We start from the raw sequence: 27757 nt of genomic DNA on the forward strand, positions 1-27757 counted from the left end.
ACATGCTCAACTTAGAGGGAACATTGACCTACAGGCAGAACAAAAAAATAAATAAATCAGGAGTCGTCTCCCCAAAACTTTCTTGTATACTCAGATATGGGAATGGATATTTTAGGAGTAAACCGCAAGACAAGGATTGTAGTTTTATATCATGTACATTAAAGAACCATCGACAAACAATAATTAAATTAAATTAATAATATATTGAACAGTTCTTATTAAAGTCAAGTTGAATAAATTGGACTTTGCAGCCGCATGAATAAAAAGATTAAAACAATTGAGTATGTGTTCAGGTAAAGTACCAGTTCCGGTTAGCTGAAATAGCCCAAAAGTTGATAGAAATCTACGTTTTGTACCTGATATTTGTATGCAAAATTTTGTTGAACTAAGTGAAAGCGAATTCAAGTTACCGTGTTTGCACACACACACACACACACAATTCCAAAAATGGTCTAAAACAAATTTTGGAATTTTGGAGGATTTCAATACTTTCCCATTACTTTGTATACGAGAAAGTCAGGGAGGTCTAAAACATGGAGATTCATCAAAATCTTGACATCGAATTTCTGGACAATTACAATACTTTCCCTAGTATTTGTATACTTGAAAGTAAAAAAAGAGGATTGAGAGAAGGAGACAGGCAGAGTGTGGAGTGGTCAGTAGAAGTAGATCAGGACGAGCCGGCCACTCATCACAAGGGGTATGAAGGTGTGCAAATGTCACAAAATGAATAAATAAAGACCAGAATTACGAAAGCAATGAGGAGAGATTGACAATGATAAAAAAATTCTCAAAGCAGTCAAGAAACACAAACACAATAAGCAAACAGCCCTCACAGGAAATACTAACAGGAGTGAAACCTGAACAAAGGAGGACATCTTAGGAGTCAAAAAGAGAAGACGAGAGGCAAACCTATGGCACTGAAAGCAGCCATCGCTGAGCGAGTCTCTTAAACAGTCCACCAGGTGACCATTGGGGGGGGGGGGGGAGGGACTTGGTGGCAGGTTGTGTGTGTGTCACCTACAGTATGTGAAGACAAAAGAGGACAAAGGTGTGGTTAAGAGATCTTAGGTTAGCATCAGTCACCTTATCTTGTTTGCGAGTCGCTTTCACTTTCCAGTTTTTGTGGGCCCACCTGGGATATCCTTTATTTGGACATTCTGGATTTGTTGCATATAAGTAGCAGTACTTAAGCAGCAGCAACACTATCCATTTGGAGTGACAGCACATTGGAGGTTGTTCTTCATCTGAAGATGTTGCACTTCCACCATTACCTACCATAGTGCGGACACAAGGGTTGGACGAGTTTTTATCCTGGGTTACATGTGGCCAATACACAACTTTTTTGGGTCCATAATGATAGTTTGCCTGATGGGATCTGGTATATATCTTGTTCAACAAAGCCCACCATTTGAATGCTCATCAAAACGTGAGAAGTCTGGAGAATTACATTTCACTTGTTCCTCGATTCCCTGTTTTTTCATCCTCCACTGTACTCCCTCAGGGCTTCTCTCCTGTATGAACTCGTCTGTGTTTCTGAAGGGAGGAACTGTAAGAGAACTGTGTGCCACACTCAAAACAGCAGTAACGTTTTTCTCCGGTGTGAATGCGCGTGTGCCGCTGCAGATTGCCACTGGCAGCGAATCGTTTGCCACATTCAGAACAGCCATATGGCTTTTCTCCAGTGTGAGTTCTTTTGTGGTTCAGAAGGCTGCTTATTTGTGAGAATCGTTTGCCACATTCTGAACAACAGTGAGGTTTCTCTCCGGTGTGAGTTCTCAAGTGGTTATGAAAATTGGTTAAAAATGAGAATTCTTTTCCACACTCAGAACAGCAATAGGGTTTGTTTCCAGTGTGAATTTTGGAAAGACCGTCAAGATTGTCACGTTCGGAACAGGCATTTGGCTGCTGTCTTGTGTGAATCGATTTATCTTTACCGTCAGATTTGTTTTTAAATGCCTCTTGGTCTGTGCTATTCTCTTGTTTTGGATCAATGCTGATGGCTTCTCTACACCTTGGTTTGGCATCGGGAAGCGAACTACACTGCAAAAAGGCTGCTGTCAAATCCTCCGATCCTCTTGTTGATTTCTTCATCTTCTGCCTGCCCTGCTTCTGTTGCAGTCTACACTGAGGAGGGGTTGGAGCACTTGAGGGGGGGGAAAGGCTGAAGTTATCCTGCAAATCTGCAATGATACAAACAGTTTAGTGTTTTGCTTTTTTGTTAAAATAAATTATTATAAAAGATATATTTGACTCACTTTTTGATGTTGCTGCCTCAACCCCTCAGTACCACACTTCCGGGGGTGAGATTTATAAAACTTGTGAATACACAAAAAGAGGCTCAACATGCTCCTATGAAGCTTGCCACATGAAATTATGAAAGAAATCCGATGGCAGAAAAAGCAAATATTTATGGCAACCCTGACCGAAACGGACAGAGAATTTCAGAGAACCTGGGAAATGGAGACACCACTGATAGAGCGTGGAAATGCAGCCAAATCAGCTAAATGAAGACTCGCATGCACAATAAATCACATCACTAAGCCATTAGTAGATTGTGCTTGACGTGACAAACGTATTAAGCCTTCGAAAGTGAGGAATATGATGTACAGGGGCAGGCAAACGCTTGGGCTCCCTTGCTTAACATGTGAGCAGAAGATGAGCTGATCACCACAAGGCATCACGTTCAAGATGACACATTTCTTTTCAGCATGTTATGCAAGATTTGTTGGTTTTGTTTTGTATAATTGTACCGTGAAAAAAGAAAAGGAGCCCTGTGCACAAGTTTTGGCCCCCAACCCCAAGGTATCCGAGGTCTCAAAGATGACTTTTCCCAAGGTGGTCTCAGACTTTCATTAGCTCGTCAAACCCCCAATGATGCAAATGTCAAAGCTGTAGAAATTATCGGACCCCTCAAACCTTCTGCCAACAATCTGCAACCGTGGGCTCCTCTAAGCGGCAGCCTGGCACTCTGAGATTATAAAAGAATTGAGGCTCACAAAGCAGGAGGAGGAGACAGGAAAGCGTTTTAAGAAATGATGAAATGGCAGTGAGCAGGAAAGGTGGAGATCTGACAGAACTGCTCGTTGGATTGCTAGAAAGGCAAATCAAGACCCCCCGTTTGACGGCAAAAGACCTTCAGGAAGATTTGGCCGACTTTGGAATGGTGGTCCACTGTTCAACTGGGCAGCGACGCCTCCACAAAGAGGACCTTCATGGTGGGGTCAGCAGAGGAAAACTTTTGCTGCATCCTCACCACAACATTCAGCACCTGAAGTAAACAAGCCTGATGCATTCTGGGAACAAGGCCTGTGGACTCATGAAGTCACAATGGAACTTTATGGCCTCAATGTGTAGAGAAAAACCAAGCAAAATGACACCTTTTATTGGCTAACTAAAAAGATTACAATATGCAAGCTTTTGAGGCAACTCAGGCCCCTTCTTCAGATGAGATGTAGTGACTCCATGGTAATGATTACATCTTGCCTGAAGAAGGGGCCTGAGTTGCCTCGAAAGCTTGCATATTGTAATCTTTTTAGTTAGCCAATAAAAGGTGTCATTTTGCTTGGCTTTTCTCTACATTCATAATGGCTAACACGGTACAACACCCTAGTGGCCTCAATGTGCAAAAGTAGGTTTGGAGACAAAAGGGGGGCTGAATTCCAGGAAAAGAACACGTCTGCAACTATGAAGCATGGCAGTGGATCAATCCGGCTGTGGGCTTGTGTGCCAGTCAGTGGCCCCGGGGGTGGGGGGCACATCATTGGGAGAGGGCAGAATGGAGTCAAATAAATAGCAGCAAATTCTGGAAGGAAACATCACACCATGTGTTAGAGCAGCGGTTCCCAAACTCGGTCCTGGGGACCCCCCTTGTGGCTGCAGGTTTTTGTTCCAACCAACTTCCGTTTTTTATTGGACTCTTAGTCTAATTAAGTGAGTCATTGTATGCCAGTTTCTGTGTTTTGGCGTCAATGTAAAAATTACAAACTAAGTTTTTCTATAAAAATGTACTAAGCAGTTACAGTGGGTATAGAAAAGAATCCCCCCCACCCCCCCTTTGAAATATTCCTTTTTTTTTTTTTTTTGCTTTACAGTCTTAAATGTAAACACACAAACTAATATTTTTTTCCAGCTTTACTTACTCAATGCAGCCTCTAACATCCAAGTGACAGATATCACAGCTACAGTTCAGAAGAATTAAAAAAAAATCATTAACAAGACCTACTGAGATTAATAAAGGACCCCCCCCCCCCCCAAACTCAATCAGGTGTCGGTGCCCCCCATTCCCATTGCAGTCACTGGCTGTGCTCAGTTGTAATGAGTGTGATTAGTGAAGCTGTTCCTGGTCCATTCATCCCCTTCCTTGGTAGAGCAACTGACAGCAAACACCTGACTATGGGTGGCCAGCCACTTTCAGAAGATCTAAGGATAGAGTTGTGGACAGACATAAGGCAGGAGATGGAGACCAAAACATTTCAAAGGCTTTATCAATCACAAGGAGCTCAGTAAAGTCCATCATAAAGAAGTGTTTGGTACTACTAGGACCCTCCAAACTGGATGGAAGAGCAAGGAGGACACTGGTAAGAGAGGCCAATGGCCACTGTGAAGGAGTTACAGGATTTGATGGCACAGAGTGGTCATTAATGGTGTGCAGGTGATAACAATTTGACAAGCGCTCCAGCACTGTGGCTTGTTCAGGAGGGTCCCACTTCTCAATACAGGCCACATGAAGGCTCATTTGAGCTTTCCCAGAATGCACCTTGAAGATTCTGATGCCAAGTGGAAAAAGGTCTTCTGGTCAGAGGAGACCAAAATCAAACTACTTGGCCTCAACACCAAATGGTCCACCAATGCAGCTCACCATCCACAACACACCATACAGACAGTAAAGCAATGGAGGGGGCAGCATCCTGTTGTGTGGGGCCTGGGGGCTCTTGTTAGGGTAGAAGGAAAAATGGATGGAGCAAAATACCAACAAATTCTGGAGGAAAACCTGCTACCCTCTGCCAGAAAGTTGAAGATGGGCAGAATGTTCGCCTTTTAACACAACAACCCGAAGCACACAGCAAAATGGACCACACAGTGGGTGGAGGAGACAAAAGTGAATGTCCTGGTGTGGCCAATCAGAGCCAAGACCTAAATCACAGTGAAAATCTGTGGAGAGATCTGAAGATAGCAGACCACCAACATCACCATCTTGAACAGTTCAACTGTAAAGAAGAGTGGGGGGCAAATATTGAGTGGGCTTAATCTAGGTGGGCAAAGGTGATAGAGCAGAATCAGAACAGACTCAAGGCTGGCATTAAAGCAAAAGGGGGGTCAACTAAATGACATTGACATTGGTGGGGGGGTCCTTTATTAATCTCAGTAGGTCTTGTGTCTGATTTGTTATTTTTCTGAACTGTAGCTGTGATATCTTTTTCACTTGGATGTTATCGAGTGCATTGAGATAAGTAAAGCTGGGAAGAAATATTAGTGTGTGTGTGTTTACATTTAAGGCTGTAAAGCAAACAAAATGGGAATATTTCAAAGGGGGGGATTCTTTTCCATACCCACTGTAGATGGGGAATATGTATTTTTTATTTCTTTAAGTCGTTACCTGTATTTTTCATCCTCATTTTGATTCTTCTTTTCCAGGCGTTCTGGTTATTTAATTGATGATTTACTAATTAGAGGCTGACACTGAAGTCATTGCTGCCTTCATCACCCCGGGTGTCTGCTGTGCTGGGTGTTAATTGTCACTCTTAGGATTAAATGAAGGGAGCAAATGACAACGGAAAAGGGGAAAACAATAGGAAAATGACAAAAGAGAGGTGTTTATAGCTTTAGAAAAAAAAAATCAAATTATTTCTAAATGTCTTATAAATGTAAAAAACATACTGTTGTGTTTTTCTGAATGCAGAATAAGAGAAGAGTAAAAGAGACCAGCTAATGAAATGAGATCAGTTGTTATTGATCATTATCAGTCGATTGTGAACCTGATTGGAACAAAAACCTGCAGCCACAGGGGGGTCCCCCCCCCAAGACTGACTTTGGGAACCGACTATGTCAGAAAGTTGAAAGTTACAAAAAGAAGAGGACAAGATAATGATGTGAAACCCACCTCACAATCTACAATGGGAAACCTCAAGAGGCGCAAGCTGACCCTCACTGTACACCCCCCCCCCCCCCAAAACAACTACTACACATCATTGAAAATCTGTGGAGACTTCAGAAGAGCAGGGCGGGCAAGATGGCCCAAGAGTCTCACAGAATTAGAAGCCTGGGTGGGGTGACAAGACCCCAAGTAAGACTACAAAAAGCATTTACATGCTGTGATACTTGCCAAAAGGGGGGTCTTAAAAGGACTGACCCTGTTGGGGGCCCAAATTTTGGCTTCAGACCCTTTTCATTTTTTTTTTTTTTTTTTGGTGTTTTGTACTTGTGAATGATGGAAATAAAAATGTCATCTTGGTTCAAATATTCAACAAACGTGTCACCTTGAAGCTCATCTGCTGCTATTCACTTGAAGCCAGGGGGGCCTAAACTTTTGCATGCCACTGTACTAGTATTTTTTCAATTGCCTTTCAATACTGTGCATATGCACTGAATGACTTTTTTGTTTTTGTCAATCACTTGATATCGGTGAACTGGCCGACTGGTCACAAATATCTCGAACCAAGAGTTGCTCCGCCATGCCTGCTGCGCTGGAAGCAATTAAGTGACTGGCGAGGCGCTACACTCACGTTTCTTGTGGCATGGGTGCATATTGAGTGATGTTAAAAAGAAAGTGCGCCCTCGTTCAATTCTAAGGTTTTGCACATCAGGACACCATAAAAAAAAAAAAAAATGATCTGGTCCTTAGTGGGTCCTAAAATTAGGTAATGGTGATCACCACCATGTGACATATGACACCATGTCCTTTATTTAACAAAAACTAAGCCAACGTGCAGAGGCAGTGTATGAAAAATGAAGTGCACCCTTCTTCTTTCGGCTGGTTAGGGGTCACCACAGCGGATCATCTTCTTCCATATCTTCCTGTCCTCGTCACGTTGCTCTGTCACCCCCATCACCTGCATGTCCTCTCTCACCACATCCATAAAGCCTCCTCCTTAGGCCTTCCTCTTCTCCTTTTTAATGGCAGCTCTATCCTTAGCACCCTTCACTCATTATACTCAGCATTTCTCCTCTGCACATGTCCAAACCAATAAAATCTCGCCTCTCTGATTTTGTCTCCCAACCGTCCAACTTGAGCTGACCCTCTAATGTCCTCATTTCTAATCCTGTCCATCCTCATCACACCCAATGCCAATCTTAGCATCTTTAACTCTGCCACCGTCTCCAGCCCATATAACACAGCTGGTCTCACTACCGTCCTGTAGACCTTCCCTTTCACTCTTGCTGATACCCGTCTGTGACAAATCACTCCTGACACTCTTCTCCACCCGTTCCACCCTGCCTGCATGCTCTTTTTATCTATCTTACACAATCCTTAGCATCCTTCTCCCAATACACCCAGCATCTCTCCTCTGCATATGTCCACACCAATGCCATCTTGAATTTCTGACTTTGTCTCCCAACCGTTCAACCTGAGCTGACCCTCTAATGTCCTCATTTCTAATCCTGTCCATCTTGGTGAAGGTGGAGAAGTTTAAGTAGGGAGCAGGTTGAGGCGACTCTGGAGAGGTGGAGATCTGCTCTAGAGAGTAGAGGAATGAAGGACCACCAAGACAGAATACATGTGTGTGAATGAGAGGGAGGTCAGTGGAATGGTGAGGATGAGAGGAGTAGAGTTGGAGAAGGTGGATGAGTTTAAATACTTGGGATCAACAGTACAGAGAAATGGGGATTGTGGAAGAGAAGTGAAGAAGAAAGTGCAGGCAGGGTGGAGTGGGTGGAGAAGAGTGTCAGGAGTGATTTGTGACAGAGTGAAAGGGAAGGTCTACACGATGGTAGTGAGACCAGCTATGGTATATGGGCTGGAGATGGTGGCACAGGAGACAAAGCTGGAGGTGGCAGAGTTAAAGATGTTAAGATTGGCATTGGGTGTGACGAGGATGGACAGGATTAGAAATGAGGACATTAGAGGGTCTGCACAGGTGGGACGGTTGGGAGACAAAATCAGAGAGGCGAGATTGCATTGGTTTGGACATCTGCATAGGAGAGATGATTGGTATAATGAGTGAAGGGTGCTAAGGACAGAGCTGACAGGGAAGAGGAGAAGAGGAAGGCCTAAGAGAAGGTTTATGGATGTGGTGAGAGAAGACATGCAGGTGATGGAGAGGACAGAAAGATATGGAAGAAGATGATCCGCTGTGGTGACCCCTAACGGGAGCAGCCAAAAGAAGAAGAAGAAGAAGTGAATACTTTCATTGTATGTATTGATATTTCGAGAATTGACTATTTACTATTTATTGTGGTTTTATAGTTTTCTAAAGTACAGTCTTGGACTAAGCATTCCACGAGACATAGAACGGAGTGCATGTGACACCAGAAATTTGATTTGGTGACTTGTATCACAGTGACAAGGGGCGTTCTTTCAAGTCCTAATTTGTGACAGTGGTCTGTAGTCCTCACAGGTGGCGCAGTGGTAGTGCTGCTGCTTTGCAGGGGGTTCGCTTCCCGGTTCCTCCCTGTGTGGATAGCGCTTTGAGTACTGAGAAAAGCGCTATATAAATGTAATGAATTATTATTATTATTATTGTTAATTAGACCTGATCATGGCCTTAAGTTAAGTCTAATATGGCCTCATCATTAATTAGTTCCTAACCTTGTTGCTTTAACCCTCTATCCCCCTCTCTCTCTCATACACCATGGCCATGAAGAAAGAACACACTGAGGAGCACAACTCAGTAGCCATATCAAGATGGGGGGGGGGGGGTCTTGAATGGGTTTGACAAGGGGGATTCAGTGCAGGACACTCTATAAGCCAACCCCCCCCCCCCCCCGAAAAAAAAAAACCATAACACTACCCTGTTGGCAAGCGTCGGCTAAACATGCAAGTGTGGAAAGGCAGCATTGGGGGACGGAGCCTCAGACCAGCTTGGCGAGGGGGTGACTGTGTTTGGACTTTGAGCCTCTGAGCCGTCCAGCACAAGAAGCTCACAAACTGACTGAAGAAAACAACTGGTGGATGAGTTGTACGGGAATTCTACTGGTCTGCAGAAGGGCTATTTGGGGTTGGTTTTTGAATCAGACGACACATTGAAAACACCTCGGATCTCAATGGGGAAAACAAATCCTGCTGTCTCTCTCTACCGCTATGGACTGATATGATGATGTGTGAGGAACGAAAGGATGGCAATGAAAATGATCAACCGACAGAGAGAGAGCTGAATTCAAAGACACCCCAAAGGGAAACAATGATGCAGAACAATTTGCCAACTCCAAATCATACTCGGTAGTTTGTATGCAATCCCCCCACCCCGACAATGTCCTAATGAGATGACGGATGGTGTCCTGGGGGATCTCCTCCCAGATCTGGACCAGGGCATCACTGAGCTCCTGGATAGTCCGAGGTGTCAGATGGACCGAAACATAATGTCCCACCCAGAGGTGTTCTATTGGATTGAGGTCAGGCGAGTGAGCGTTGGGGATTCGGGGGGTTGTGGGCAGTCAATGTGATCAATTCCTTCATCCTCTCACAAACACATGAGGCCGGGTATTGTTGTGCACCAGGAGGAACCCAGGAGCCAATGCACTAGCGTAGGGTCTGACAATGGGGCCAAGGATTTCATCCCAATACCTAATGGCAGTCAAGGTGCCATTGTCTGGCCTGTAGAGGTCTGTGTGTCCCTCTGTGGATATGCCTCCCCAGATATACCATCACGGACCCACCACCAAACCGGTCATGTTGAATGATGTTACAGGCAGCATAACGTTCTCCACGGCTTCTCCAGACCCTTTCATGTCTGTCACATGTGCTCTCATCTGTGAAAAGCACAGGGTGCCCGCCAGTGGTGGACCTGCCAATTCTGGTATTCTATAGCAAATGCCAATCAAGCTCCACGGTGCCCACTAGAGGACGTCAGGCCCTCAGGCCACCCTCATGAAGTCTGTTTCTGATTGTTTGGTCAGAGACATTCACACCAGTGGCCTGCCTGCCTGCTGGAGGTCATTTTGTAGGCTCTGCCAGTGATCACCCTGTTCCTCCTTGGCCAAAGGAGCAGATACCGGTGGGTCCTGCTGGTGGGTTAAGGACCTTCTCTGTCCCCCCCCTGTCCAGCTCTCCTAGATGAACTGCCTGCCTGTCTTCTGGAATCACCTCCATGCCCTTGAGACTGTGCTGGGAGACACAGCAAACCTTCTGGCAGTGCCACATATTGATGTGCCATCCTAGAGAAGGTGGACTACCTGTGCCAGCTCTGTAGGGTCCAGGTATGGCCTCCTGCTACCAGTAGTGACACTGACCGTAGATAAATGCAAAACGAGTGACAAAACAGATGACGAGGGAAAAATGTCAGTGGCCTCCCTCCAGCTGTTAACCCATTCATTCCTGTTTTGGGGGTCGTCTCATTGTCGCCCCTCTAGTGTACCAAAGCAGCTGAAACTGATGAACAAGCCCCTCTGCTACTTCACTGACCACATCAATAGCCCACAAGTGTCACTGGCTTGATGCTAAACTCAGGTTCAAGAACGGTCCTTTCATTTCTTTGAGCAGTATTGTTTGACAGTCTAAAATCTGTAGAAGGGCTTAGAAAGTGAGTTTGAAAGAATTCTCCTGAAGTGTATGCAGACTTCCGACTTCAACTTTATAGACTACTCAGCATAAGGTCAGCGCCATGTTTTACAAATGCACTTGCAGAGCCAAAGTCCGTCTGTGTGAGGATGCGATTCCATGGACCCATGTGCCACAGACAAGTCACTCCATCTGAATGATGCTGGACAACAGCAGGAAGAAATGAAGCGTTTTGACAAAAATAATTTCAGTACATTAAGCTGCACAGACGGAAAGATCTTGGGATTGTTTTTTGTGTGAATTTGCCACCTAATTGGAGCACAACTGATAGAATATAAATGTCTAATATGACACGCCTGTTCATTTCATTTAACATAGCATTGGTGACTTCTTACTGCTAGGAGGACACCTTTACGTGGGAAAGTCACATACCGGACACTGTCAATTTTTTTGCGTTTACACAAACGTTTCCAGTTTACTACACTTGACAGCCTACTGTCGTTAGAGAGCAACTGCTCAAGTACGTAGTGACTATTTGTAAATCTCACCCTCCTTTCCAAATTCTAAAAAAACATCAAGGCAAGCACATGCAGAATTTGTAAAATGTATCACTTTCTTTCACATTTAATCACATTACTTACTTCTTTGAAAACTCTTACCCGACTGCTGCTCTTCTGCTTCTCTCTCAGGTCCTTCATTGATTTTCTCCTCAAACTCCGATAACTCAGATTTCAGTTCCAGTTGCCCCGTATCGGTGACCCAATACTGTAAACTGGGTTGAGATTCTTCAAAGATCTCCAGTTTGAAAACATTCCTGGTTTCAAAGTTTTGAGGTTCAGCACTCACTGGAAAATCTTCCAGATCCTCCACTTTAACTTCAACGTGCTCCCTCTTGCTCTCCTCCTCTTTGAAAACTGAAATTCTTGCTTCGCAATCCTCTGACTTCACCCACAGTCCCTCTGGTGCACCCCACTCACAGTCCTCTTGCTTAACAAGTGGTAGTTTTTCATCCAGGCCATCCTCTTTGGCTGAAGCCATGCTCTGTGTCAAACTCTTCTCTCCCATTGAGTGTCTCCTCTTCTCGTCCAGGATTCACATTGGATACCTCCACTGCATAACCATGAAAAACTGGGAAGGGGGCTCCTTTTTTAGTCTGTAAAAATAAAAATGGATATGATTTCATGATGTCACCAAAAAATAAGCCCTGCTGTGGGCTGGTGCTCTGCCCAGGGTTTGTTCCTGCCTTGCACCCTGTGTTGGCTGGGACTGGCACCCTGTGACCCTGTGTTAGGATATAGCAGGTTGGAAAATGACTGACTGACCAAAAAATAATTTCAGCACATTTCAGGGTTAACTTACAGTTTCTAACAAACACCAAAAGTTACCAGGTCAAGGTTTACGTGAGATACCTGAAATGCTTCATGTTAACCTAAGAAGCTCTCTGCAAATTTGGAGTGCAAGTCGACTTGATAGGAAGACCAAGTCCGGCTGAATGATACAAAGCAAAGAACAATGAATGGGAAGAAAGTTTTACAACGTCAGGCTTTCCATTTTAGTGCACGTTGTTGTTATTTAACTGCATGTGTGCGAGAGATGAGTAAACTCTTGAATCACTTCATACAGGCAGCACAAGTCTACTCAAATCTACTCAAATGTGACAGACGCAGATCCAAAGTCTCGATTTGACCTAAACAAAGATGTAGTCTGCATTGTGATGGGTAGATATGACACAACTTAATCGGCAGTAAGACTAACATGCTGAAGAGGAAGCGTTTACCACAAATGCCTTCAAGTGCTGCAATGTCTTTCTTACAGTGTGATGACCAGACTTAAACATTCCAGATATGTTCCCACTATATAGTCCAAGCATGACGTCACTTGATTTATATTCAACAGTTCTTTACGAGCTAACCTAACGTTTTATTAGCCTTTTTTAATTGTTTCCGCACATTGCCTAGACAAGGTAAACATTGTGTCAAGATAAACTTTGCTTTCTTTATGTCTTCAGAAGGTCCATTTCCAAATCTGTGTTTTTCATCGCCATTCTGAGGTTTTTCTATCCCCCATGCCCCCCCACACACCTCACTGGAAGCTCTAAACTGGTTAGTGATGGCCGAGAGCGTTTCTGTGATGGACTGGTGCCCCGTCCAGGACTGCTTTCCACCTTGTGCCCATTGATGCCTGTGTCTGCCGTAAACCTGAACTGAATGAAGTGGACGTCACAATGGATGGATGGCTAGTGGTCCACAAAGCGATGACCTCGCTGTGTGAATACCCACCATGTTACTGGATCACCTCAGTGTCATTTCTATCTTGTTTAAGATGAACTCCTCGCATGTCTTCTCTTCAAATACACCTTTTGGATGTTTGAGTGGTTTTGGGACTCCTTCTAAAGATGAAATAAATCGATACTGGAGGATAAAAAGCGGTCATGCTTACAATAGAGGCTCTGATCGGGGGTCTCGAGAGACTGAGTGAGGGGTCTGAGTGTCTGGGCTTCTGAAGGTCCTGATAAAAAAACCAAGAGCCAGGCCTTTAATGACCTCTTGGGCACAACCATCAGCAGTGTGTCTGTCTGCAGAGAGAGTGTCGACCTCGTCAAGAGGTTTACTTACCATTCATGTCTCTGGTGACTCTTCCTATAAAGTCAGTATACGGATTGGGAAAGCATATCGGGGGGTCATGAGGTCGCTGGAAAGGGGTGTGTGGTGCTCCTGATATCTCAGCAAAAGGATGAAGGTCCAAGTCTTTAGAGTCCTGGTTCCCCCTGTTTGTGAGACATGGACGCTATCCAGTGACCTGAGATGAAGACTCAACTCCTTTGGTGTCTCTTTGGAGAATCCTTGGGTACCGTTGATTTGACTTTGTGTTGCTCACGGATTCCCTAAAGAGCCACATGACCTGCATTGTGAGGGAGCGTCAGTTACAACCATGTGGCACGATTACCTGAGGATGATCCGGATCAGGGGACCCTCACTGCTGAGGACCCGAGTGGCTGGACCAGAAAGATAGAGGGTCATTTCTAGAGAATGGGACTGGACCACGTGTCTGCCTTGGGGATTGCCAACTTGCATCCCGAGCTGTTTCGTCGTGTAGTGGGTGTGGCAACACACTGGCTCACCAACCTGACCTGATTTGTCCTTTATTAGGAATTATCCAGGCAGCACGGTGGCGCAGTGGGTAGCGCTGCTGCCTCACAGTTGGGAGACCTGGGTTCGCTTCCCGGGTCCTCCCTGCGTGGAGTTTGCATGTTCTCCCCGTGCCTCCCACAGTCCAAAGACACGCAGGTTAGGTGGACTGGTGATTCTAAATTGGCCCTAGTGTGTGCTTGGTGTGTTTGTGTGTGTCCTGCGGTGGGTTGGCAGCCTGCCCGGGATTGGTTCCTGCCTTGTGCCATGTGTTGGCTGGGATTGGCTCCAGCAGATCCCAGTGACCCTGTGTTCGGATTCAGCGGGTTGGTTAATGGATGGATGGATAGAAATTATCCTTTTTTTTTTTTCCGTTTTCCCACTAACCGTGTAACTCACCATTCATACCATGACAGAATTATACTCAATTAAAATCCCGTCGATTTTTAGCGCATGCGTGCATGTGCCCCTTTTCTAAACGTCCCTTAAGTTTCACACACATTTTAAGCTGCCTCGGGTGAGGAATGTTAACAAGAAAACAGGCCGTGGATAGGAGCCGCACCTTTAATACGAAAGCGTAACGTCCAAACCGCAGGAAATCTCCGTGTGGGTTTCACTTGATGTTCAGAGAAGTGCTTGACCTTTACACCTTTGCCTTGCGTCCGTTATCTTCTTCTGCAAACCATTGTAAACCGACCTGTCAAGATTTGTCACTTATGTTATAACATTACCAAGAGACACATTTCCATCTTCATTGCGGAGCATATAAAAGGATTGTCGTGAGGGTTCTGAGACCCCGAAACACCCTCCCGCCGACACTATCAACGCATGTAGGGATTGCAAGTCCGTCGCCAAGGTAACCGCAGGTTCGCAGCCTCGCCGCGTGACGCGCCGGTCAGCCGCTGATTAGTGCGGGAAACATTCTAAGCCGGCCACTGAGCTGGCACCGTTACTGATGTGTGTATTGAAGTGGCAGCTCCCGTTAGAAATGACTTAATTAACACAGCCCGACTATTCAAAATGTCAGAATAAAGCTGTTCAAGTACTGAGGTCCTTTCTGCAGTCATGGGCGATCCGCTTTTACAGACGAGTCGAGCTGCTTTAGGCGCCCCCGTTTTGAGAACCAGCATTACAGGGCCGCTATTTAAATAATGGATACGATTTTGTTTATTTTTTTATGTCACAACCACGCGCCCCTCCACTCTCTTAGCTAACACCGCGACCCCAGTTGAAACCCCATTGTATTAATCCGGCCCTGTCCGTATGTCCACATTTTATTTCCATTGTAAACGTTATTTCATAACAAAACAAGTATGAAATCTTCATTCTCGGATTTTTGTTGATTCTGTTGCACACCTAACTCGACCTGAATAAAGGGCACTGACGGGACAAGCGAGTGGCTTACACCGCAAGCCTGCAGACTCGGCCGGCGTGCACCAAACCGGACTTGTGCGGACTGCCACGACTCCCTGCCCTGCTCTGCTCTGCTCTCTTTCTCCTTTTTCATCTCCTCTCTCTTGGCATTATCCGCCTAAAACGTGGAACTCATTTTCCTGTCTCCTCGACATTCTCGATCCTCTTCCCTCAACACTTTCCTCTCCTCTAACTCTAGCCAGTATTCCGTCCAACCCGCTCGATGCTCTCGTTCTTACCGCTCTTTTGCTCCTCCTCTTCGCCGCTCTTTCTCTACTTTCGTTCTGAAAGTGCACACGCGTGTCTCGTAGGGCAGTCCTTGACGCTTGCCGGCGGAATTAAGCAAAGAAGAGAAACAAAACGAGTCATCAAACCGCGACTTCAAGGAAAGAGGTTAGAAAAATGGCACTAATCGGGTAAACATTGCCATCTACTGGACGGAGGGATAATAATTGATTTACGTTTCCGTTCAAGTAGTCAGTCATTTTCTAAACCGGGGTTTTCTTTTCCAACCAGTCAGTCGGTCAGCCATTTTCCAACCCGCTATATCTTAACACAGGGTCACGGGGCCGACCAGTTTTCTGTTTTTAATTGGACTCCTGGGCTACTTAGGTGAACTGTTATTTCCCAGTTTCTATGTTTGGGAACAATATAAAAATTAGAAAAATAAGTTTGATAAAAAAAAGTGTACTAAGCAGTTATATGGGAATAATGTTTTTATTTTCTTTTTAAGAATATTTTCATCAGAGCCGGCTCTTGCTATATACGGACTATGCCGATGTATAATCCCCACCAAAGCTGCAAATTCAGCCTCAATATATTTAGGGTGTATTAACATTACCTGTCTGTTTGTAGCCAGCTGATAAATAAAATTCATTTAAAATAAACTATGAATATTAGGAACGTATGCTTTTTCAATGTCAGCACCCGGACTAACACCTGCATGACATGAGATCTGCTTTCGAGAGACATTGGAAGTCAGAGAGCCGCTGTTCTCCTGTCTGACCGACACTGCTGTTCGTATCTACGGCTGATGCTGCTCATGATGGCTCACAGTGCCGTGTGTTCTGCTGGTCATGGGCTGTGGTAAAATCCAACACAATCTGTTTGGGCATCCGCATCAATGGCATCCTTGGCTATTCTTAGAAGAAAGCTAAAGACTTACTTGTCTTTCTCCTTGTGGCCATTTTAGTGAATCACGCTTCCCGGGTCCTCCCTGCGTGGAGTTTGTATGTTCTCCCCCTGTCTGCATAGGTTTCCTCCCACCGTCCAAAGATACGCTGGTTAGGTGTATTAGCAGTCCTAAATTGTCCCTAGTGTGTGCTTGGTGTGTGTGTGTGTGCCCTGCAGTGGGGCTGGCTCCCTGCCCGGGATTTGTTCCTGCCTTGCGCCCTGTGCTGGCTGGGATTGACTCCAGCAGACCCCTGTGACCCTGTCTTAGGATATAGCAGGTTGGATGGATGGATGGATAGTTGAGGTGATTTCTTTCACAGTCGTCGTGTCATCTGTGACTCTTTTGTTTCACTTTTCGTCATTTATCAGATAGTACAGTGTCATACTCGGGCACCAGAGGATCACCTTTCTGGTATGCAATAACCCCTCCAGAATGAGAGGGGGCGCCAACACTAACAACCTCATCTCTTTTCTCCTCCGTAGCTCGGAGAATCTGCCCAAGGAGGGCACCTCAGTCACGCCCCCTCTCAATTAAGCCACACCCCTTCCATTTTTGGACATAACATGAACAATGCCAACATAAAATCCCTATCAATGGAGGAAAGTGTTAATTAAAATACAGTAACATATTAAAATGATCTAAATAACTTGGGAAGGGTCTGATTAATTATATAAAAGAAACACCAAAAGTGACACTAATCTCTCTATTATAAAAAGAAATCCTGGGACGAGACTTTCTTGGAGATAATCTCAAATCCTGCGAGTGATAATTTCAAGTCCCGTGAGATGAGATTTTGACAAGCCCCGCCCTCCTCTCAAACATTTTTCAACCACGCCCACTGTCCACTCGCTTCTCATTGGTGTGAATGATATTCTGCTCTCTCAGCTCCAAGCGGGGTCGGCAATAAAAGGCAAAGAGTAGAAGACAATGGAGAACGTTGTAAAGAGGTTCAAAAACGTTGAAGCGATGCACATGTAGAGCAGGTTAGAGATTATGAACGTACTACAATTCGAAAGTGTCAAACAGCAGAAAGCACAGATCGCATTAGCGCAAACAAACGGAAATTATTACTCGGTGAAATAACGGAACAGCGAAAACAGATCGAATATATTGTTTGGCTTTAAAGTTTAAGTCGGAGACTTGTAGATCATCTAATTTGTGTTGCCATCTTCTTCCCAAAGAAGAGGCGTATCCACGAGAATCAAAAGATTTGTTATTTGGTGAAAGTGAAATCCACATACGCGAGCAGCGGAAACTCGAAGGGCTGCAAGAAAGTCACACAATTTTCATAATTTTGTTTCTGGACGCCACCACAATCGATTTGATGTGATTGAAGTGTAGACATTCAGCTTTAATTCAAGGGATTTAACAAAAACATTGTATGAGCTGTTGAAGAATAACAGCCATTTACGTATGGCCCCCTATTTTCAACAGGTCTTTAAAACAGGTCAGCACGGACACGCAGGGGCTTATGGGAATTGTAGTGTGTAGTTTGTACACTCTTCAAACGGCATGCTGGCTCTTTAATGACACTTTATGGTTCTTGTGTCTTTCCTCGTAGACTCACTGCTTGCCCAAACACCATTTCATTGTAAGGGGAGTTCTTTGTAAACATGAAGTTGGTTCTTTGTGCTTTGGAAAATGTCCTAACGTGCAAGAAAAAAAAGAGCTGAAATCTTTCATGTATGGTAGGCTTACCTAATAGGACACTGACAGATTAAGAAATCCCGAATTTAGCCTGTGTTTTACATGAAGCGAGAGTCCTTTAAAAAGCACGAGCCGTTGGTATTTCACAGATCTGTTGTACGAAGAAGAAATAATTATTAACAGATCTAAATACATAAAAGTTCCTTCCAGAACCTTTATGTGGATGGGTCCTTTTGGAACCAAAAATGGTTCTCCTATGACATCGCTTGAGCACGAGAAAGGCGGTATATAAATTATTATTGCTGTTGTTTTTGTTTATAAATAATAATTTTATAAAATCCATATTACTAACCGAGAATGGTAAACCGGAAGGCATGGACGCAGGTACACGGCGATGGGACCATGAGACATAGTGCGCAGGCGCCAACAGCACGCGTCTCATAGACCGCAAGCGAAGTCTGATCCACCGCGAACGAAGGAGTCACGGCCCAAAAACGAAAAAGCTCAACTGACGTGAATAAGAAACGAAGCAACAACGCGCCCATAGCTAACGACTAATGACACAGCCACACAAAAAAGAGGATTCTGCGCTGAACCCCAGAGTCAAACGGAAGAGGCTACGGAGGCCCCACAGGTCCACAAAGACAGTACGAAAGGCGCAGGTGCCTAAAACGCGCTTCTGAACTAAACGTCCACACTACACAGCATGGTCCACGTGCTACTAACACACTGCAAGCATAAACACGAGATAGTACAGAAACCACACAGATCTGGACTCCACAACATATGTGAATCACATTACAGTGATACAATATTAAGCACTTTACACATGGACAACTGTATGTAGCCCTCTCAAAGAGAGTACAGAGCCCTACATGTGCACACTACACAGTATAGTCAAACCCAACATAGTACGGAAGGTGCAAGAGCCTACAACATGCTTCGAAAGCACCGCAGGCAACAACCCGAGATAGTACAGAAGCCCCAAAGATCCGGACTCCACAGCATATGTGAATCACATTACAGTAATACAATATTATAAGTACTCACAGAGAACACAAACAGAAGAGGCTTCGGCGTCCCACCCCACAGTCAAACCAGAGAAGGTACGGAGTCCCCAAACGTCCACAAAACACAGCATAGTCAAACCCGAGATAGTACGGAGGGCGCATGCGCGGATACATGGGCACCTACAACGCGCGTCTGGAACCGAGGAGGCAAAACTCGCGCTTCTGGAACCGAGGAGGCAAAACTGTCTCGGCTTCAAAACCAAACAGCTCGACTAACGGAACTACAAAAGCGAGCCCGCATGGACAAATACAATGAACAAAGAATCAATGAACGCAGGCGCCTACAGCGCGCATCTGAAATGCCGCAAGCAAACCAGGTATGGCTCCAAAAAGAAAGAGCTCGACTAACGGGGCGACAAAAATGAGCCCGCCTGGATAAAACAAATGAACACAGGTGCCTACAACACGCTTCTCCAACAACGCAACCAAACGAGTCACGGCTCCAAAACGAAACATCTCAACTTGCGGACATATAGAAGCGAGCCCGCCTGAATACAATTAATGAACGTAGGCGCCTACAATGCGCCTCTCAAACAGCGGAGTCAATAGATAAACGGCAAAGAAAGGAACGACAGCCGGCCACTAAACAATTCCGCCAATTAGCTAACAACGCATTCTGTAATGAGTCCACTATTAGTGAACATTCATTAGGATTAATGAATATACTTCCTTTGTTCGTCATCTACACCTTTACACTCCAATATATCTCATACATTCATCAATGTATTTCAGGTTACCCAACACCGGGGGTAGGCGAGCGAAGCGAGCAGGGGGCGGAGCCTCCTTGTAATAAATAAACCTGGCTGGGATTGGATCCAGCAGACTCCCGTGACCCTGTAGTTAGGATATAGCGGGTTGGATAATGGATGGATGGAATAAATAAACCCAAATTGGCTCGTGTTCAGAAAGCGGACGTCACTTGGTTGTTTTACAATAATTAAGGTAGGTTTCATATTTCTGTTATTATTTTAGATAGATAGATAGATAGATAGATAGATAGATAGATAGATAGATAGATAGATAGATAGATAGATAGATAGATAGATAGATAGATAGATAGATACTTTATTAATCCCAATGGGAAATTCACATTCTTCAGCAGCAGCATACTGATACAATAAATAATATTAAATTAAAGAATGATAACAATGCAGGTATACAGACAGACAATAACTTTGTATAATGTTGAATGTTAACGTTTACCCCTCTGGGTGGAATTAAAGAGTCGCATAGTTTGGGGGAGAAACGATCTCCTCAGTCTGTCAGTGGAGCAGGACAGTGACAGCAGTCTGTCGCTGAAGCTGCTCGTCTGTCTGGAGATGATCCTGTTCAGTGGATGCAGTGGATTCTCCATGATTGACAGGAGCCTGCTCAGCGCCCTTCGCTCTGCCACAGATGTTAAACTGTCCAGCTCCATGCCAACAATAGAGCTTGCCTTCCTCACCAGTTTGTCCAGACGTGAGGCGTCTTTCCTCTTAATGCTGCCTCCCCAGCACACCACTGCATAGAAGAGGGCGCTCGCCACAACTGTCTGATAGAACATCTGCAGCATCTTATTGCAGATGTTGAAGGACGCCAGCCTTCTAAGGTAGTATAACCGGCTCTGTCCTTTCTTGCACAGCACATCAGTATTGGCAGTCCAGTCTAATTTATCATCCAGCTGCACTCCCAGATATTTATAGGTCTGCACCATCTGCACACAGTCACCTCTGATGATCACTGGGTCTATGAGGGGTCTGGGCCTCCTAAAATCCACCACCAGCTCTTTGGTTTTGCTAGTGTTCAGGTGTAGGTGGTTTGAGTCGTACCATTTAACAAAGTCATTGATTAGGTCCCTATACTCCTCCTCCAGCCCATTCCTGATGCAGCCCACGATAGCAGTGTCGTCAGTGAACTTTTGCACATGGCAGGACTCCGAGTTGTATTGGAAGTCCGATGTATACAGGCTGAACAGGACCGGAGAAAGTACAGTCCCTTGTGGCGCTCCTGTGTTGCTGACCACAATGTCAGACGTGCAGTTCCCAAGACGCACATACTGAGGTCTGTCTTTAAGATAGTCCACGATCCATGCCACCAGGTGTGAATCTACTCCCATCTCTGTCAGCTTGTCCCTAAGGAGCAGAGGTTGGATTGTGTTGAAGGCGCTGGAGAAGTCTAGAAACATAATTCTTACAGCACCACTACCTCTGTCCAAGTGAGAGAATTTTTAGCCCTAAAATAGTGACTTATCAGGGACCTATTTTATTGACCTTAAGGTTAGTGTTTGGGCGATACATCTATATAACAGTAAATATAATAAAGAGGAAAAAGAATTAGAACAACAACTCTGGCACCTTTAATTTTAACAGCGCAGCTACTGTACATTTTAAACGGGAAGAGAAGAACCTGGCGGGACATTTGGACTTTTCTATTTTCCACCAACGTTGCAGCCAAAACATACCTTTTTCGAACTGGAAATTGGCATTTGAGCATTAGCACAGCCATCGCACGCAAGGACGGCATTTTTTCTCCCCATTTGTAAACTCAGAGCATTCACCTTCTGAACTGTGATGGTAGGACTGTTGCTTATATGGTAATGCGCGGCCTTACAAATTTAAGTTAAAGTAGCACTAAACCAGCACATTTCCACTTTTACATGTAAAGTGAGCCCGGTTTAAATGATGGGTGCTTAGCGTTTTGGTTTGAAAGCGCTGTGGCCGTCTCGGCCGGTGCGCGCTGCGCAGTACAGCGTGTCTGAGCTTGAAGGCGCTGTGGCGATAAACGCGTGGCCGTCTCGGCGGGTGCGCGCTGCGCGGTACGGCGTGTCTGAGCTCTCAAAGGGGGAAAAACGCTATAATGGTCAGTACGGGCTCCCTTGCAGGTGTTCAGCTTTACGCGCCGGTGTCCTCGCAGCCTGCCAGTCGCTGGCAGTTTAAGGTTCGGTGCGCCTGGAAGTTAATGCTGGCATTTGCATTTGAGGTAGTGAAAGACAAGGGGATCCCATATTACAAGTGAATAAGGTTTACTCGTCGGTGCGCTCGACTTCAGCACAGGCGTTGGTTGTCCGTGAAGCTTGCTTGCGCGCGACCGTCAGGTGTTTGGCTTTAAATAGAAAGTTGCTCACTGCGTGAACGCGCCGGTGTCTACCTGGATAAGTGAGTGTAGACGACGAGGTAGCGGATTGGTTGAACAATCTTGCTGGATATATTTAAGAAGTTGTCGGTCAACAGGGGTCGCCAGTGCACCTAAAAGGGAGGGAGGATTAGGTACTGCTGAGCTAAAGGACCAGTCGGTGTGTTTTTTTTATTTTTGTTTTTCTTGACGGCTTTGTAAATATGTTTGTACATCTATATCTACGAGTGATAGTTTTGGTGGAGGTATATAATGTGACGTGTGAGTCACTGTCTTGAACCCAAAAGATAAGACCGAGTCCAAACACTTCAGGAAAACCAGCTTTATTCAAGTCAAAACAGTGAACAGCCAGAGAATTTATTAAAACGGGAGCTTTCACTACAGACACAACACACGAGCAGTGACGTCATCAGTCGTCCTGCATTGGCTCCCTTCTTCAGATAAGGAACGGATAGGATAGTCCTCCTCCTCCTCCTCCTCGTCGGGCAGGTCCAGCAGCTTCGGGTCATCCTGAAGGGGAGAAGACAAGAAATAAAAAAGAATCGGGTCAGATCCAGTGGCGTGCAGAGAGAGGCTAGAAGCCCCCTAAGGTGAGGTGCTGTCAAAGTGAATGATGAAGTAAGGCATATAAAATAAACACTTTATTCAAATTAAACATTCATTTAAGTTCATTTCTCCAAATTAGACCTCTTCTCCGAAAACAATTTTGACATCTGTGAGGAATTCATTTTCAATGCGGATTAACGCCAGGTTGGTCAGACGCTCTTGTGACATGGAAGATCTCATGAGTTTTATTTTTTTTTTTTTTTTCATTTCACTTTTGAAAATTATCTTTTAACAACTTGTGGTTGACAATGCGATGGTAATCTGTACGCAACACAAATCTTGGGAAAGGCATTCCTTCCAAACAGTACTAACCACTGGAGAGCCCCCCCTTAGCGATCATTCCCCCCACCTCGAAGGAGCGTCACAAAGTCACGAATTTTGTCATCCAACTGAAATGCTGTCTTATTATTATTATTATAGTAATCTGCAAAGGGTGAACATTCCATTGTTAATCTCTCTCTTCTTCATCTTCATTTGTGACTGAATGCAAATCCAGATATAAAAAATCGGGTTTGAAGGTCTTGTAGACTAACACTGCGGTCTTCAGTTTCCGTTTTCAGTCGGGTCAGCTCGCGTGTGAAAGGTTGAGAACCCCGACTGAACTCCTTTACTGTTTGCAGTAAGGAAATTAAATCTGTGCCTTAAATGTTTATTTATGTGGTAGGCTTTTATTTTAAAGGAATTTTTATGGGAATTTTTAAGTATTTATGTACTGTATGTGTATATTAAAAGTCCAGGGGCCACATGTATAAACGGTGCGTACGAATGTTTCCACGCTCAAATCGCGATGTATAAAACCTAAACTTGGCATAAAGCCACGCACATTTCCACGGTAACTCATACCCTGGCCTACGCAATTTCTCCACTCGGTTTTGCAGACTGGCGGCACCCAGTGTCAAAGCAGTGCTACTGTTCCTGTGTGATCACCCTTTCTTTCTTAGCTCCACATTCCTGACGTGGCTTTATAAATACACTGAAATTAACTGCATATCGTTTATTAGCGTAATGCATCTGATTGTAATTAACCTGCAGCAATATAATGGTCCAGGAAATAGCCATAGTATTCCAAATACCATAACTGCTTTAGCGTTGTTACACTCACTGCATCTTCTTCTTCTTTCAGCTGCTCCCGTTAAGTGTTGCCACAGCAGTTCATCTTTTTCCATATTACTCTCACTGCACCACTCGGAGTATTTATATCACTGTATCTGAGTGGGGAATCACAGCAGCAGCTGATCAGAAAGAAAATTATTGGTACACAGCATGAAGCAGACGCTGCCTGAGCCACGGCAAAACACTTTAGAGACTTCCCTGTACGGACTTCGCGGTTTAGAAAAAGTTTCATCCCAAAAACTCTAAACGCACTCAATCAGTCCATCAAGTGCTCCTTGTAGAACTGTTTGAACTTAAAAGTACAATCACCTCACTGTAAACTTGCACTACAGTTATAATATTGCACAACCTGTGCCACTTTATAAAGCGCGTATGATGACGATATAATTTTTAAGATGAAATGCAGCAAAATATGTTGCTTATAGTATACAGATAAAACTTCAACTTCATTTAAATAATCTGTATTGTTAATAATTAAACATGTGAGGACACGGTGCCGCAGCGCTAGCTAGTTCACGGATAGCTCCTGCCTTGCGCTGTGTTATTGCTGACGCGACACTGGAAGGATAGACCGATTGAAATGTCTAAATAATACATGTTTAATTATTCAATGTTCCTTAAATGTTTTGAAGAATCGGCGTTCTAAGCTTACAGAAGGCTTCACGTCTATTACAGAGCTGATTGTGTGGCGATTGGGCATTTGGAGAAAGAAAAGTAAGGGACAGGAATTGGAGGTTAGTACGTTTGAAAGAGACAGTGCTGCTGTAATAAAGCTTTTAATTGAAGGTCGTGCATGGCGCAGCAAGCCTCTTGCGTGAGATATGAACAATCACTGTGCCACCGTGTTCCCATGTTTAATAACATGCTTTCATTCCTATCATCATGAAAAAGATATCACGTATACATCTCAGTATTTTAATTATTCAGAGAGCTGTAATATCTCGAATGTAATGGATTCTGTGTCCTGTCGGGGAAAGAGAAAGAACGGAAGCACGTAGTGATTCACACACACAGAGCACATAGAAGATCAAACACAGAACAAAGCATTTAACATGCTACTTGAGAAACTAGTAAAATAAACGATTTTAAGATGAAGTTTATGATGTTCTACTTTAATGACAAAATAAACTACGTGATTAAAGTGGAAATTTCGAGATTAAAGTTGACATTTTGTGCTTTTTTCCCAATGTGTGCCTATTTTTTTTTCTCTGTACCCTAATAAGCTTTCATATGACACTCAGACGGTGAGCTACGACTCGCCTTTTCACGCCGACTTTGAATTCTGACAACTTCTTTTTTATTTTGGGCACTCGATCAACTTTCTTTTGTTGATTATACCACTGTTTAAACCAACAAATAGTACGTTTTTCCTTTGCCTCCACTTGGTATTCACTGAAATTCTTATATTTCCCCCGTGCTTTTCCCATTGTCTTTTCACAGAAGGCTATTTATATCGATTTGCAAATTCAAAGAGGCGTAATTCTGGGAGGAGTTGGGGCGGGACAGAAGGCGCGTGCACGTGCGTTACTTTTCACGCTGATCGGGATTTATGTAGTGGAAGAACGTGAAAGTTTGCGTGCGCACAGATTCCTGCATCTGGATTTTTCTGTGCGTACGCACAATCCCACTTTTGTGCTTACGCCATGTTATAGTGTGAGTTCTACACATGGCGTTATACATGAGGCCCCAGGTGTTATCTGTTTAGTTTGTAGATGCGTTTTTTCTTTACTCTTTTTTTCACAATATTGTACTGTTAGATTGACTTGCTCTGTTTTATTGATGCACCATTTATAGATCCGTTTAATTATGTTTTTTAAGGTTTGTGGGATTTTATTGTACATAACGAAGTTCATTTGTATTCATAGCAGCCTTGATGAGTCGTTATGTATGTATGTATGTATGTGTGTGTGTGTGTGTTATTCTATAAGGGCATGAGCATTTGCTTTTAAATGGAGGACTTGTGCTACAAAAGGATTGATTTAATTTCCCCTTGGGATTAATAAAGTATCTATCTATCTATCTATCTATCTATCTATCTATCTATCTATCTATCTATCTATCTATCTATCTATCTATCTATCTATCTATCTATCTATCTATCTATCTATCTATCTATCTATCTATCTAATCCTGCCAACTACACTATCTATCTATCTATCTATCTATCTATCTATCTATCTATCTATCTATCTATCTATCTATCTATCTATCTATCTATCTATCTATCTATCTAATCCTGCCAACTACACTATCTATCTATCTATCTATCTATCTATCTATCTATCTATCTATCTATCTATCTATCTATCTATCTATCTATCTATCTATCTATCTATCTATCTATCTATCTGATTTTAACATCTACTTCACCTTTGGTTTTTTATGGCTTCGCTCGCCAACCCCTGGGCGGGCACTACATGCTAGCCTCTTTGCAGTTCTACCGCTTGCATATGGGGAAGCCAGTCTTGCCAGTCATTATCCAATCTGCTATATCCTAACTACAGGGTCACGGGGGTCTGCTGGAGCCAATCCCAGCCAGCACAGGGTGCAAGGCAGGAACAAATCCCTGGGCAGGGCGCTAGCCAACCCACCACAGGACACCCACACCCACACACCAAGCACAATTTAGGATCGCCAATGCTCCTAGACCTGCATGTCTTTTGACTGTGGGAGGAAACCCACGCAGACACGGGGAGAACATGCAAACTCCATGCAGGGAGGACGCGGGAAGTGAACCACAGGTCTCCTAACTGCGAGGCACTGCGCCACCATTGCGCCACCGTGCCGCCCCCCCCATTCTACTGAGTGTCTTTGTCATTTTTTTATTATTATTATTATTTCTTACCAGTATAGACAGGTCCTATAGTTTTACATTTAAATGTGTCAGTAAGGGGAAGCGGGCGTACAATTTAAACAGATTTTTATTTTCATGGGAATTGTTATATATGCATAATAGAACTTTTTAACATTACAGTGAGTAACCATAATAAAAAATTTGAAAGTAAATTATGTTTCATGTTGCGTTAAGTTATTCTTTGCATAACACAATTTTGTTCTGTTTGGCATTGAAATTAACATGCAAATACTTTTTAATCTTTACTGTAAAACTTCAGTAAAAACATTTTCGTCAATATCGCATTGAATTTTGATTCCATGTTTGGACTTTCATCGTGACAACGCAACATATAACTGCCCGTGAGAAAATTTCGTTCCTTTCTCTCTTTATCAAATGTTTGGCTCTGTGGATTTGTTAATTGTCTTTGCAAAAGCTCTTCTAATGGGAAACTGTAAACGTCCGAATACAAATGGCATATCAAGATCTTCTTGGGTGTGTAATGCTATATCCCCTGAAGATGGACGACATTACTTTTCTTGGATACGTCCTTCTTTCAACAGTAATTCGTGTGGTGGAAGACCAGACGGTGTTAACGGTTGTAGATATTCTTCATGATGTTGTAAGTTGATGTTTTCATCTTCTGCACCATCAACACCAACTGTTTCAGTGTAGTCTACTGATACGCATTTCACCAATTTGCTGTGCCACCGATCGACATTTTGACTTAATTGTTTCTCGGTGCTTGGATTGCCCATGTACTCATTTCTTCTTTAGACATTTTTATTTTTTCTCTTTGGTTAATATTTGGGTTTTGGGCTGGAAAGTACTGCAGGTGCTGGCCACATTATGCCCATCCCTCATTCTCTAAGCATGGTGGCTTCATCGTTAATGAAATCTGTGCTTAACCTGCCCCCCCCAAACGTGGGGTTCACTACCTCCAGTGTGTGTGTGTGTTTATGAGGTGGTTATCCAGAAAAAAAACTATGAACCTCAGCCACGAAA

General features: G+C 44.0%; 2 protein-coding genes across 2 annotated transcripts in view; both read right to left on the minus strand.

Moving 5' to 3' along the window:
- Positions 1–27757, minus strand: part of LOC114641593 (zinc finger protein 383-like) — a 175347-nt gene that overhangs the window by 35408 nt on the left and 112182 nt on the right. The window lies entirely within an intron of this gene.
- Positions 1472–15631, minus strand: LOC114641599 (zinc finger protein 3-like). The gene is made up of 3 exons (XM_028790638.2): positions 15438–15631; positions 11317–11810; positions 1472–2183 (listed from the first exon to the last, which is right to left on the minus strand). The coding sequence occupies exons 2-3, from the start codon at positions 11720–11722 to the stop codon at positions 1501–1503; spliced, it is 1089 nt and encodes a 362-aa protein (XP_028646471.1). The 5' UTR covers positions 11723–11810; positions 15438–15631; the 3' UTR covers positions 1472–1500.

Source organism: Erpetoichthys calabaricus, chromosome 5 (assembly GCF_900747795.2).
Source record: "Erpetoichthys calabaricus chromosome 5, fErpCal1.3, whole genome shotgun sequence".
Taxonomy (NCBI): Eukaryota; Metazoa; Chordata; class Cladistia; order Polypteriformes; family Polypteridae; genus Erpetoichthys; species Erpetoichthys calabaricus.

What these genes read in the sequence shown, in the direction of transcription:
- LOC114641599 (XM_028790638.2), bottom strand. Translation starts at nt 11,722, where the DNA reads ATGGGAGAGAAGAGTTTGACACAGAGCATGGCTTCAGCCAAAGAGGAT. An exon ending in AGCAGAAGAGCAGCAGTCGG is followed by an intron (nt 2,184 to 11,316) that starts GTAAGAGTTTTC and finishes GTATCATTGCAG; the next exon opens with ATTTGCAGGATAACTTCAGC.